The sequence below is a fragment of the Gouania willdenowi genome, chromosome 8 (genome assembly GCF_900634775.1).
Source record: "Gouania willdenowi chromosome 8, fGouWil2.1, whole genome shotgun sequence".
Classification (NCBI taxonomy): Eukaryota; Metazoa; Chordata; class Actinopteri; order Blenniiformes; family Gobiesocidae; genus Gouania; species Gouania willdenowi.
This window is the reverse complement of record NC_041051.1, coordinates 30,134,083-30,147,258: the sequence shown is the minus strand read 5'-3', so window position 1 is coordinate 30,147,258 and position 13,176 is coordinate 30,134,083. Positions and strand designations below refer to the sequence as shown.

Genomic DNA, 13,176 nt, shown 5'->3' with positions numbered 1-13,176 from the left:
AAACAAACAAAATTGAAGTCTTGATTGCTGTGATTTATAATGCGCAGTAGAGTTTTATTTTGAAGGCCCAAACGGATCTAACAGGAATATAGTGATCAGCTTGTCACGTGACTTGTCAGTGTCACTCGGTCAGCTGATCGCGGCTCGTTCAGCGTTAAGCCTTCAGTTCCGTTAGCTTAGCATTAGCCTGGATGTTTGTTTTCGCCAACATTACCGCACCACCAGCTTCCACAGAAATACACCACAGTCGCATCGTCGTCTCGCGGCTGCTTTAAGCTCTCCCTGCGGTGAAATCTGCTCTGCAGTGACGTTACGGAGGTTGTTCTGGGGAGGCCGGGAGTGAGAGGCTTTCCTCCGCGTCTACCTGCACCGCAGCCCCGGTGCTGCTGATGGAGTTCAAACACTCGACAATGGCGTCTCCCAACAACTCGAGCAGCGGCAGCTCGGGACACCAGCAGTCCCAGCACATCACCACCATGACCAGCATGCAGGGTGAGTTACCCCGGAGCCGGCTCTCATTCTGCCGCAGTGAAGGTTACAGTGTTAGCGGAAGCCTCCAGCTACTATCAAGAGCTAAAAAAAATAAATAAATAAATAAAAACAATAATGTCCTCACAAATCTGCGCTGAAAGCTAACAGAACACATATTTTAAATTAATAACCAACAATTTCAGAGTTATATCGTTATATCGACCAGAACATTACAAATCTACATTTTTGGCATCCCGGCTTATTTGTCACCAATCTCCTGTCGCCAAACTTCATTTAAAAAACACAACATTTTGGTAATAACCGGTTACCACATCAGCCATTTAAAACGTATTACAGTGCAACAGCATCAACCATCATAAACCCAATGATCGGCATTAATTTAATTAATAACAAACAATCTCTGAGAAACCTTTGCATTTATTCTCATTTTCAAGATGCACGACTGTGATTTCTGCCACATTAACATCCTGATGCTGAACCAAAGTCAAAACGTTTGATGGTGTAGTGACAAATGCTGCTGTTATGACATTACATGTATTATGCTTTGTACATATATTTAATGGCTATAATTTGTATTGCAGAGCTCACATGTTAGCACACAGCTAATACTGTATTCTTCTTCTTCTTCTTATTATTATTATTTTAATGTTATGTATAATGTTATGTAAAAAGGTGAAACATTAGAAGAATTAAAAATTGTCTTTTTTTGTATTTTTTTGTGGTGTTTTTCTTTCTCTTCCTGTCTTTTTGTGTGTTTTTGGAGTCTTTTTGTATATTTCACTTGTTGTTTCGTGTAATTATATGGTCATTTTGTATGTCTGGATTTATTTTGTGTTGTCTTTTCACATGTTCTTTGGATTTAATTTCTATTCTGTTTTTTTTTTTTTTTTTTGTTCTTTGGAGACATTTTGTGTATTTTTATGATTTCTTTGTAATTTTGTATGTCTGGACTCATTTTGTGGTTTTGCGTATTCATGTTATTTCAGTGTATTTGTTTTCCATGTTTGATCCATAGCGTTGCATCGCTCTAATTAAATGCGGTCATTTTCCTATTTTATTTGATTTGTGTTGGTCTTATTTTTACCTTTCAGAGTCCAACACGTGCTGGAGGTGTCAGAGTGAGACAGGTACGTACATGATTGCTCCATTTCTAATCAGATAAATCCAGTTAAATCCATTTTTTTATGATCAGAGAATTAAACTATTCTCATGAATGTAAAGATCTATTTTTGGATGGAATTTGTTTTGGACGGTGGTGACTGTCTATTAGTATAAATGGAGCTTTTCTGGTTTAATGGTGTTTTTGCGGATGAATCATGAACAAACTACATGCGGTCTTGTTGTGTGTAACTGTAAATCTGTGTTTTTCTCCTTTGAACGCTGCTCACTAACCTGATGCTGACTGATGGTGAGCTGTCACCAGTTTACCACCTCTCGCCTCCCTCGGTGGAGCTTTTTTTTTTTTTTAAATTCTATTTTCTTTCTGTTCATTTTCCTCTTGCATCATCATTCCCATTGATTCATGAAGTGCATGCTGATGTGTTCTCTCAGCTCATTGGATAAATAAATACTTAATTAAAACAGTCCATGTTCTGTGACTGATGGTGAGGAGATATCAAAGATGATTCCAGGTGAGAATGTTTAAACACAGGATGTCTTCTCACCTCCAGGCTTTCAGATAAACCTGCCTGGAGCTCCCCAAAGTAAGCCCCGGCTCCGCTGTCTGCTGCTTCTCACTAATCCAAAGCATCCCATTGGTTGACTCCGGCCACGGTCGACGCCCAATGTAGGGACTATGATTCAAAATCTCCTCAGTTTTGTTTCAGAATTTAGACATTTCCGTTTCATTGGTTATTAAACTTCCTGAAGTCGTACCAAACATTCTAAATAATCTTCATAGAGTCAACCAGAATGATTCTAAAACATTATTTGTGAAATATTAATTAACCACGTTTACATGAGGGCTTTAATTCAGAATAAAAGTTAAATCCTCTTTAAACTGACCTTGTAAACACTTAATTGTGAATGAAAATGGCCATTCCGTATTCAACTTAAATCCAAATTAAGTGGCTGGTTTATTCTGATTTGAATTCCTCGATCTTCAATCCTTCTTCTACCGCTTAAAGCAGAACTTAGTAACTTGTACTTACCGCTCCCCCTAAAGGTTCCTTTTGGTTATGTCATTGTCGTAAGAACTCCACACCCCGCCTGCCCCACCCCACAGCTACATGTGCACCTTTGCTCTCCCAAGACAATAGCAATTAATCACTGAAAAATCCCAATCCAACAGTGACACTAAAGTTGCTTTCACACATATAGTCCCATGTGACCATGTGAACAGTATGAGGAAGAGAGAGAAGTAAAATAAATGAATGATTTGGGAATAATACGGAAGGGAGTGTGGAAATGTGTTTTTGTGTGCTGACAAAGCGTCTCTGAAAACGGATGGATGGATATTTGTGTGTGCGCTGCCTGATGGAGTGCTGGGTTGCAAGTGTTTGTGCATGCCTGTTGCCGCAACGACAGTGTGTGTTGGTGCTGAGCTGTCACTGCATGGAGTTGCTCCTTTCCTCAGACAAAGGTCTTCTCTGCTTTTTTTTGCTGGCTCCACCATGATATATGTTTGAGAAAAGTGAATTTGTAGACAACCGCGTGCAGCCACAGGGCTGGTCATAATTTAGCATTAGTTTGTTTTGGGCTGTCGTAAAGCAGTTATACGTCTGCCACCAGGTCGGAGGCAGGAAAGTTGCAATGGGTTCTGGCCAGAGACAGCAGGGGGAGATGAAAGACCCCCCAATCACCCCATAAGCACTTGTATTACCCTCACAAGGACTATGAGAATGATTTATTAAGGTGAAAAAGTTACTAAGTTCTGCTTTAAATTCCTGGGTCTTGTAAACCAAAGTGCGTGGCATGTTCTGAAAAATTGTTTGAAATTACATGGAATTACCTTATATCGTTCATATAAGCTCACTCACACGTTCTGTCCCTGGGAGAGACACTTTGCACCAGAATTCTGTTTTTTCTATGAGAAAAATAATAATTGTAGTTCACCATAAGGAGATCAAATATGGAGATATGAATTGAGTTTTATCGCGCCCAGCCCTGGTCTGAGACAAGTGTAACTGAGTTTTGTTAAACTTCTTAAAAACTCTTCCATAACCCCCTGGTTCCCCTGGTTACCGTCTGTCTAAAAGGCTGTTGTCATATTTTAATAAAGCAAACGACAGAATAAGTCACGTCACTAAGGCACGAGACAGATTTTGGTTCACGTCACTGATGTCAGTGTGAAACTAACATGAATGCAATGAACTTACAATAACACTCCCTAACCGTAACACACAGGGGTCCAAACCTGCTCCTAAATACATCATCATCCACAGATTGACTTTTCCTTTGGTTTATGGACAGCATGACGTCCATGGGCGAGTTTATTTATTTTTTTGGTGTGTGTTTTTGTTTTTGTTTTACATTCCCTTCTTTGGAGGAGTTTTCTTGTTATTCTTGCTTTTGTACATTTGTTGACGTCCTTCCTCATCCTGTCTCCTGCCCGTTTTCCTCACAGGTAAACGTAAAGCCCTGAAGCTGAACTTTGCCAACCCTCTGATCAAACCTACCACCAGGTTCACACTCAACACGGCCGGGCCGCCTTTTCAGAACCCGCACATGTGAGTGTAACCATCTATCCGCCATTACCCCCCCCCCCCCATCCTCCTATAAAACCTTTAAAAATACAAAAATAACACTCTTAACACTCGTATAACTTGATTAAAAAATAATAATAATTACAATTTATTTATTTATTTTTTATCATTTTGTTTTATATAGTCTTCTGATGGCACTTATCATGATGTTAAATTGTATCTATAATTTAATAAATGTCATTAAAATATTTTTATTTGAAATACATGTTAATACATTTTGTTAAGTTTTGTTAAGTTATTTTGTTGTACGTGTTATTTTATTCTATATGTATTTTATTTATTTTTTTTACATATTTACATGTCTCTATTAATGTAGTCCACTTCTTTTAAGCGTCTTATTTTTCCTATTTCATTGTTGTATGTAGTTTGTTTTCTTTCTTCCCTTTAAAAAAAAAAAAAACATGCCGTAAAAAATGTGTGCGTTTATTTATTTTTGTGTTACTTCATTTTTTTTTTTTTTACTAATTATAAATGATTTCATTTTATTTAAATTTTTATTTGGCTTTTTATCATTGCCTGATGACACTTATCATGATGTGAAATTGTATTTATCATTTAATAAATGCGTTTCTTCAGAAGAATTTTATTATATATATATATATATATATATATTTTTTTTTTAAATTTAGAATATGTATTAAAAAATTTAGCTCATTTTTAGTTTTAGTTTTTTATGCATGTATAATTTATTCAATATTATATTTTTGCATATTTTTTAATGTGGTCTGCTCCTTTTTATAAATAAATAAATAAATAAAATATCTAAAACACTAAAAATGAATTAATTTGACTATTCCTTAATTATATGACATATTTTTTTAGGCGTCTTTTTTTTCCTATTTTATTGCTTTTTGTCGTGTGTTTTTTTTCTTCCTTATAAAAAACGTGTGCGTTTATTTGTGCTTGTGTGTTCGTTGTCAGAGAGCGTTTGAGAACGCACAGCATCGAGTCCTCAGGAAAGCTGAAGATCTCCCCGGAGCAGCACTGGGACTTCACGGCTGAAGACCTGAAGGATTTGGGCGAGATCGGCCGAGGAGCGTACGGCTCCGTCAACAAGATGGTTCACAAGCCCAGCAACCAGATCATGGCCGTGAAGGTGGGAAGGTGTAGGTGTTGTTACCAAACATGATATATAATAAATAGGGTTAGTCGTGCCTGTTTTATAGGAAAAATACACTGTAAATGTGAGATACGGTCCCAAAACAAGGAAGTGTCTTAAAGGGGCCAATTTTAAATTAGGCGAAAAAAGGTTTGGTTTGCTTTTTCAGTTTCAAAATGTGAATTCTGCATTTTCTGTGCATTTGTAGCTAATGTTTTAAATCTCAGGCTGTTTGATACATCACACACCATACTATACATTACAAACTCAATGAGTATATACTGTCTACTATATACTGTAACTATGATTAGGATGGACCCTTCCCACTAAAGTATATTTCCAAGTTTCCTAAGATGCATTTGGAACCTACAACGACAAAAACCTGAATCACACTGAGGCTAAATATCTGTTGATTAAGTAAGAAAGTGCATACTTAAAAATGTTCCCCATATAGTGATCTTTTCAGACTATTTAATGTGAACACACTACATATAATTTTGTCGTCAGACTTAGTATGAGTAGACAATTCGAACATAACAATAGTCCCAAAATGTGGAAATGAGGTAATCTAGCGTCTTAAAGGAGCCTGATTGTAAATCAGAAATAGGTTCAGTTTGCTTTTCCAGTTTCATTGCGTGAATTCCGTGTTTCACTTATGTTCTTGCTTCATTATACTGTATGTGTATTGACCAATGATGATGTGTTTAGTTTCAGTTTGTCAAAGAGTGTGAGGCTCTGCTAGTTAATGTTGGCTGTTAGCCTTTTTTTTTTTTTAAATCGTGACGTTCCGTTCAATACTTGCAGGTATTCCGTTTATGTCGCTGTTAGCAGCTACTGAAGGAATTTCATGAAGTCACGAGTGATACTCGAGAACTCTGAACCTAATCTTCCCCAGTGTGTCATTATTTATTTGGAAATAATACGTGTCTGTGATCAGCTTGTTTTTCAGCGTGTTATTCAAGGTTTTTGTAGTTTGCGATCACAGACCAGGGTTGACCTGTTCGCTACTTCCTCAGAGGATCCGCTCGACGGTGGACGAACGTGAGCAGAAGCAGCTGCTGATGGACTTGGACGTCGTGATGAGGAGCAGCGACTGTCCGTACATCGTGCAGTTCTACGGCGCCCTCTTCAGAGAGGTGGGAGGAAGTGACATCACTGCGTGGTGTCATCTTTAGTAGAGTCTGAGTTTTCTCTCTGTGTGTTTCAGGGCGACTGTTGGATCTGTATGGAACTCATGGCTACCTCCTTAGACAAGTTTTACAAGTTTGTTTACTGCTCCTTAGACGACGTGATTCCAGAGGAAATATTAGGAAAAATAACGTTAGCTGTACGTTTGATCTTCATCTTTGTTATTAATATGGTTGCAAAGGTGTGGAACATTTCCTGTAAGTTTCAACTGGAACTTAAGTGAATCAAAAATACAAACTTTTCTTTGGAATTTTGTATTGGAATGAACTGGAACTTTATCATATCCAAACATAAATGTTAGAACATTTTCAAAGTTGGAAACTTCCGGTGAAAATTTTCAAAGTTGGAAACTTTCCGTCAATTTTTCTTTTTTAAGTTGGAAACTTTCTGTGAACATTTTTAAAAGTTGGAAACTTTCCATGTGAATTAATGGAATGTTGAAAATATATTTCACATTATCTGAAATATCAGCATCAGTTATTTAAAAGTGACTCAATTTCCGGTTAATTCCTGTTAAAAAAAATTCCTATAAAAAGTTTACAATTTTGAATATTGCCAAAGTTCCTGTGGAAACTTACTGGGAATCTTCTGCTTCCAACCCTAAATCTAAATCTAAACTGATTGCGTTCCTTTCCCTCTGGTTCTGATGTTTTACTGTGTGTTTGCAGACTGTGAAGGCTCTAAACCACTTAAAGGAAAACTTGAAAATAATCCACAGAGGTAAGATCTTCACCTTCCTCTCATCGACGCTCCACCTCACTCTTGTTTTTCTCCTTCAGACATAAAGCCGTCAAACATCCTCCTGGATCGGAACGGCAACATTAAGCTGTGCGACTTCGGCATCAGCGGGCAGCTGGTGGACTCCATCGCCAAAACCAGGGACGCCGGCTGCCGTCCGTACATGGCGGTAAGACGAGTTAAAATATATCTGTAAAAACAGCAAAAATGTGGGAAAATACAACAATCGACCACGACCTACTGATAGAAGTAGGAAGCAGGAGAGAAACGACTTTATCCTAAATCTGTAGTAAAAAGATCTGAGAGACCTGCTGGGTTCAGACCTGACTAACATCTCACTGATGGATTCTGGACCAAACCCATTCACACATTTATACACCAGCAGCAGAACTTTAAAGTCTATTCTGAGGCTGACTGGGAGGAGCCAGTGGGAAGACTTTAAAACTGAAGTCATTAGCTTTCGTTAAAGGGAGCATCTAAAACGTGCAGGACAGCAGCCCACCAGGTACAGATCCCAGGAACCCCTGCAATGAGATGCATTGTGGGTCATTTCTTACGAGTGTACTGGAGGAGAAAAAATCCAGCCTTCAAAGTAAAAGTAGTTTGATGCCAGCGTTCAAAATTGGAAGCTTTTGTTGCAATTTTTGTGTTTTTGGTGTCAATATTTATTCTTTTTTTCACTCTACAAACAAAACATCAATGGTCATATAACTAGTACAGTAGCTTTATTGATCCCCCAGTGGGGACATTTACCTTCATGGCAGCTCACATCAGATAAAGTGCAGTAACAATAGACATCAGAAGGCAAACACAAACAAAACACCCCAAAAAAACACCCGAAAAATAGTGCAATGAAGGAGAAAAGATAAAGACTACAATTATAGAGGCTATATATAAATAGAATAATATAAAGGATATAGATGTATACATATTTACAGGTGCTGGCAAGGAGTGATTACTCAGACTGTTTTTTATTGTTATTTGCAAATAATAATAATGATTAATACATCAGGCTTTTATGCTGGTTTCATTGTACATGTAACATATAATAATAATAATAATAATAATAATCTAATCCAATCAAGTCCTGCTAGCAACAAAATCAAAGCATTTACTGTATCTTTGAACATTAGATGAGATTTTTCAAAGAAAAAATCCAGTGTTTTGACTCCACCTCCTTATTGCTGACTTCCATGGGTCTTGGTTTAAAGTGCAACAACTAAAGATTTATTAAGGAGTTGATTTAAAAGCAAACTATGCAGCGTTCCCAGTTTAGGATCAAAGCCCATGAAACAGTTAATTTTAGAAGTTTTGTAGACGGTGAGAGCTGATGACACTTCAGTGCAGGTGAAAACTTGCCCAGAGGTGAGAAGCTGCTTTGCTATTTTCCACAGCTCGGAATCATCTGATCCTTAAACACAGCTGTGAAGACTTTAATAGCATCTCTTGTGCACATTGTGTCCTTTACACCCTGATTTTGTTCCTCCACCACTGTTAGAAAAACAAGCTGTTTTTTCTTTGTTTGATTCTGGGCTGTTTTTGTGTCACAGTCTCAGTGTCTGACCTGCTTTTTGTTGTGTTTGTTTTTTTTCTTTCTTCAGCCTGAGAGAATAGACCCCAGTGCATCCAGACAAGGCTACGACGTCCGCTCAGACGTTTGGAGTTTGGGAATCACACTGGTGAGAAAGAAAAGCCACAATAGGTTGAAGCGACCACAGGGAAATCATTCATGCTTGAATTTAAACAAAGCTTAAAGCTTTCAGCAGGAAATGTATTTCCTTGGAGTCAAAATAAAAGGACAGAATGAGATTTGATCACATGTCAATTTTAAATACCATGAGAAATTTGTCTGTGTTTTTGTAAAACAGGGGCAAAATTAAAGTAGAAAAACTAAATAAAATATAAGATTGTGATCTTATTTACACTATAGGCTGATTATTTTTTTTTTTTTTACCAAACTAGAAAAAGCTGCATTTCCTGAAGAAAATGCCAATGAAGAATGCATAAATTCTCTGATCAACGATACATGACGTCACACAGACGTGAACAAATGTCAGAAGGTTCAAGAATATGGAATAACTACAGTTTTCTGTCTTTTTTTTTTTTTTTTTCAACCCTCTGATGTATGAATTATGAAGTCTGGCGTCGAAAAATAAATTTCTATTAGGTCATGAAAGTTTAGAAAGATATATATATATAAATATGTTGTTCAGGTTCATCTGTAAAAAGTGTGTGTGTGTGTGTGTGTGTGTGTGTGTGTGTGTGTGTGTGTGTGTGTGTGTGTGTGTGTGTGTGTCTCAGTACGAGCTGGCTACTGGTCGTTTCCCCTACCCAAAGTGGAACAGCGTGTTTGATCAGCTGACTCAGGTGGTGAGGGGAGACCCGCCGCAGCTCAGCAACTCAGAGGAGCGACGCTTCTCCCCAAAATTCATCTCCTTTGTCAACGTGTGGTAAGAACACATCTGTCTGCAGCTGGACACTGGCTCACACAGGCTCCACCTTTGAGCATCGGCTAGTTTGCTGAAACCTTTCAATGAGTCTTGTTCTGAAACTTACAGTATTACCTTGGTTTTTGTTTCCAAAAAGTTCCACATTAAGTTTTGTGATTATCCACTTTTTATGTAGATATATTAATATATATATATATATATATATATATTAACATTTATATATATATATATACCCCATATTTTTAATGCTTTTATTTGTTAATTTCCCACTCTCTCTCACTATTAAGTACCCCATGTAGTGCTATCACGTACCCCCGTCAGGGTTGGGGTTAATTACATTTTTCAGTTTCAATTATGTCTTCGATTACCCATGTTCAATTCTGATTACAGTGACCAGCATTTTTTTCTAATTACAATTAAATTACAATTATATTTTATCCTCAGACTTAATTCCAATTATGTTCTCAATTACTAAAGTACAATTAATCACAATTACTGAGCCTGAAATAAATAAATAATAACCATCCTCTTGTGTTAGCTTTCTGTTAGCATCTCTTATGCTAACAGGTCCTAAATCAGCTGTAAAATACACTAAAAACAAATATCTATCTTCTAATTTATTTCCTATCTATTGATTACCATGTTAGGCTTCATATTCAATTAAAATATTGGTTTTAATATTTTGCTGTGTGCGTGTGAGCCTTTTTAATAATTCTTAACTACATGTGTGTAGAACTGTAACATGGTTCATTAGTTTAGTGTTAAATTAATATATAGAATTTTCCATGTAATTACAAATACAAAGTCAATTATTTAAACTCGATTACGGCAACAACAGATTTTTAAAATTACAATTATAATTACACCATAATTGTAATTAATTAGCAATTACAATTATAGTTGACCCCAACCCTGACCCCCATTTGAGAAACACTGATCTACACAATGGATTTAAAATAATTTTCAGCAACTTTAATGTATCGATTAATTTCTATATAAAAGCTCAAACTGCCTCATTAAAGGTCTCATATCATGCTATTTTTCACTCATTTCCATTTGTTCTAAAAACCACAAAAACATATTTGAGATTTATTTTCCCAAACTGGCCTGTTTTCCAGAGGTTTAGCCTCTGAAAAGTCACTTTCTGATCAACTCTACACAAACGTCCACATTTACGTCCTTCTTATGAATATTCATGAGTGGGCGTGTCTATAGACAGGACACTGACTTCCTCCTCCCCACACAGAGACGTAGGACCAGAGGACGGCCCGCCCTCCTCCCACCCACTCCGTTGCTGAGCTCATGCTGCTTTATAAACGCGAGACAGATCGTGGGGGCGGGGCTTTTGCCGATACATACATAGACTGTAGAAAATACATACATAGCACTGTGTGAAGGGCACTGAAATGCTCACCTTAGCGGGCGTGTCAGTTTACATGTCAATCACGGCAGAGAGCTTCCTGGAGGCGTGGCTTCTCCAGCTCAGTGCCGTGTCAAATTTGTCATCAAAGTGGGAACGAGTCATCAAATTGTAGCGAGGTGTTTGTGCTCACCCTGCAGTAAAAAAGGAGCAAATCACCCTCTAACTAACGATTGAGGGAATCAATGAAAAAAACACTTTAGACATGTGTATGAAGCCCTAATAGCACTTTATGATGTTTAAAGCACAGAAAAGTCCGTTTAGCTTAACATGGGCCCTTTAAATGTTAAAATATTTTTTTTTCCTCCTCCAGCCTTACAAAGGATGAATCCAAAAGGCCAAAGTACAAAGAACTTCTGGTGAGTTTACTTCTAAATGTTTGGTTTCTGTTTTTTCCCCGCTGACTGTATTCTGTGTGAACCCCCCTCCCCCCACAGAGAGACCCGTTCATCCAGATGTACGAGGAGCGCTCGGTGGACGTGGCCGCGTACGTCTGCAGGCTTCTGGATCAAATGCCGGTGTCTCCGAGCTCGCCCATGTACATGGACTGAAAGCATGAAGAAATACAAACGAAACGCAGCAATGCATCCATTCAAGAAGAACAAACAAACAAACAAAGCCACAAGAAATCCAAAAGCAATCCTCGTGTAAATTTGCTCGCTCCTCCTTTTTTTTTTTTTTTTTTTTTTTTTTTTTTTTTTTTTTTCATCGTTCAAAGATAATCGTGACGTAAAAATCACCACCGATTGTTTCAGTCATGTCCGTGTAGTGTTTCACACACCTCCGCTCCTCACACACACACATGTACACACACACACACACACACACGTACTCACAGCGAGACGAGCATCCATCCTAGTAATAAGTAACAGTTATATAATAAAGAAGAGAAGAACTTGTATTTATAGAAGAAACGCTGACGTGACAGGAAATGTCCCACCTCCTCTGCCTCCTCCTCCTCCTCCTCCTCCTCCTCCATGTACGTGAACGAACGCATTGCGTTTGCTATATTATGAAATGTGTGCTTCTCTGGGTGTGAAGCAGTTTTTAAAAGGTTTTAAATGTCAGGGGTCCACTGCAGTGGCCCCTGTGCTGACGGATGAATAAAGAAGGAAGAATCAAACCTTTGTCTTTGTTTTTAATGTAAATCCAACAATCCTCTTCTTTTTATTTAACCTTATCATACAGTTTTACAAGAAAAATACAGACATGAAAGAACATTTTTCCATTTTGTTCTACAAAGTTAGAGTTCTTGCATTAAAAAAAACATTTCATCAAGTATATTTGATCTAAGATGATAGACATGATGGTGTGGGTTGAAATACAGTATAAATGCCATTTTCACCCAGTAGTTTTCACCCATTTTCAGTTTAAGCTTGAATAAAATCTCACTTAATCCATACAATTATTTTCTTGTACAATATCCTAAAAAAAAAAAAAAATAGGACATTCCTAAATACAATTGAGGTTTATGTGTCTAAACAGTCCTGTAGATCACTACAAAAAAATTAATGGGTTTGGTGTGTAGGAGGATGTTTTATGACTTTACAAGAGAACAATGCACATTAAAATGTTTCAAAATAATACATAAATTATATATTGGATATAATATATATTACGCATCTCGCATGACTAAGTGATCTGTTTACGTTTATAAATAGTACTAATTATTTGGTTGTTTATTTTTTCACGTTTAATGATAAGTATATAAAGATAAAAGACACAGATAACCTTTATTAGTTTATAAGTAAAATAAAACAGAATAAATAAAAAAAGAAATATACACACACAGAAAGACGTGGCAAGAAAGGTCATTGCACCATGAAAACAATATATATATATATATATATATATATATATATATATATATACACTAAAGCTACTGTGAATTGGCTACCATTGTTCTGATTATAGACCATAATATAATAAATAACATAATGTTAAATAACATGCTTAATAGATTTAGATTATGTGATAATATATTCAATCATATTTAATAATTATAATTAAAAAAAAATAAATACTTCTGCAGTTTATTTACGTCAGAAAGAGTGTCCCCACCTCCTCGTTGTAAAAAGTTGATGA

At 36.9% G+C, this 13,176-nt stretch overlaps 1 protein-coding gene across 3 annotated transcripts; it reads left to right on the top strand.

Annotated features, from left to right (window-relative positions):
* The first annotated feature begins 104 nt into the window (after positions 1-104).
* Positions 105-12,218, top strand: map2k4a (mitogen-activated protein kinase kinase 4a). 3 transcript variants are annotated; one of them, XM_028455484.1, is made up of 13 exons: positions 105-492; positions 1,584-1,619; positions 2,163-2,195; positions 4,058-4,160; positions 5,118-5,292; positions 6,312-6,431; positions 6,503-6,622; positions 7,152-7,203; positions 7,263-7,390; positions 8,823-8,900; positions 9,523-9,671; positions 11,405-11,450; positions 11,529-12,218. In XM_028455484.1, exons 1-13 carry the CDS (start codon positions 390-392, stop codon positions 11,640-11,642), a joined length of 1,257 nt encoding a protein of 418 aa, XP_028311285.1. In that variant the 5' UTR covers positions 105-389; the 3' UTR covers positions 11,643-12,218. The 3 variants fall into 3 exon arrangements, with proteins under 3 accessions (XP_028311285.1, XP_028311287.1, XP_028311286.1); XM_028455486.1 differs by lacking the exon at positions 2,163-2,195 and having other exon boundaries at positions 4,070-4,160; XM_028455485.1 differs by lacking the exon at positions 2,163-2,195.
* Positions 12,219-13,176: the final 958 nt, after the last annotated feature.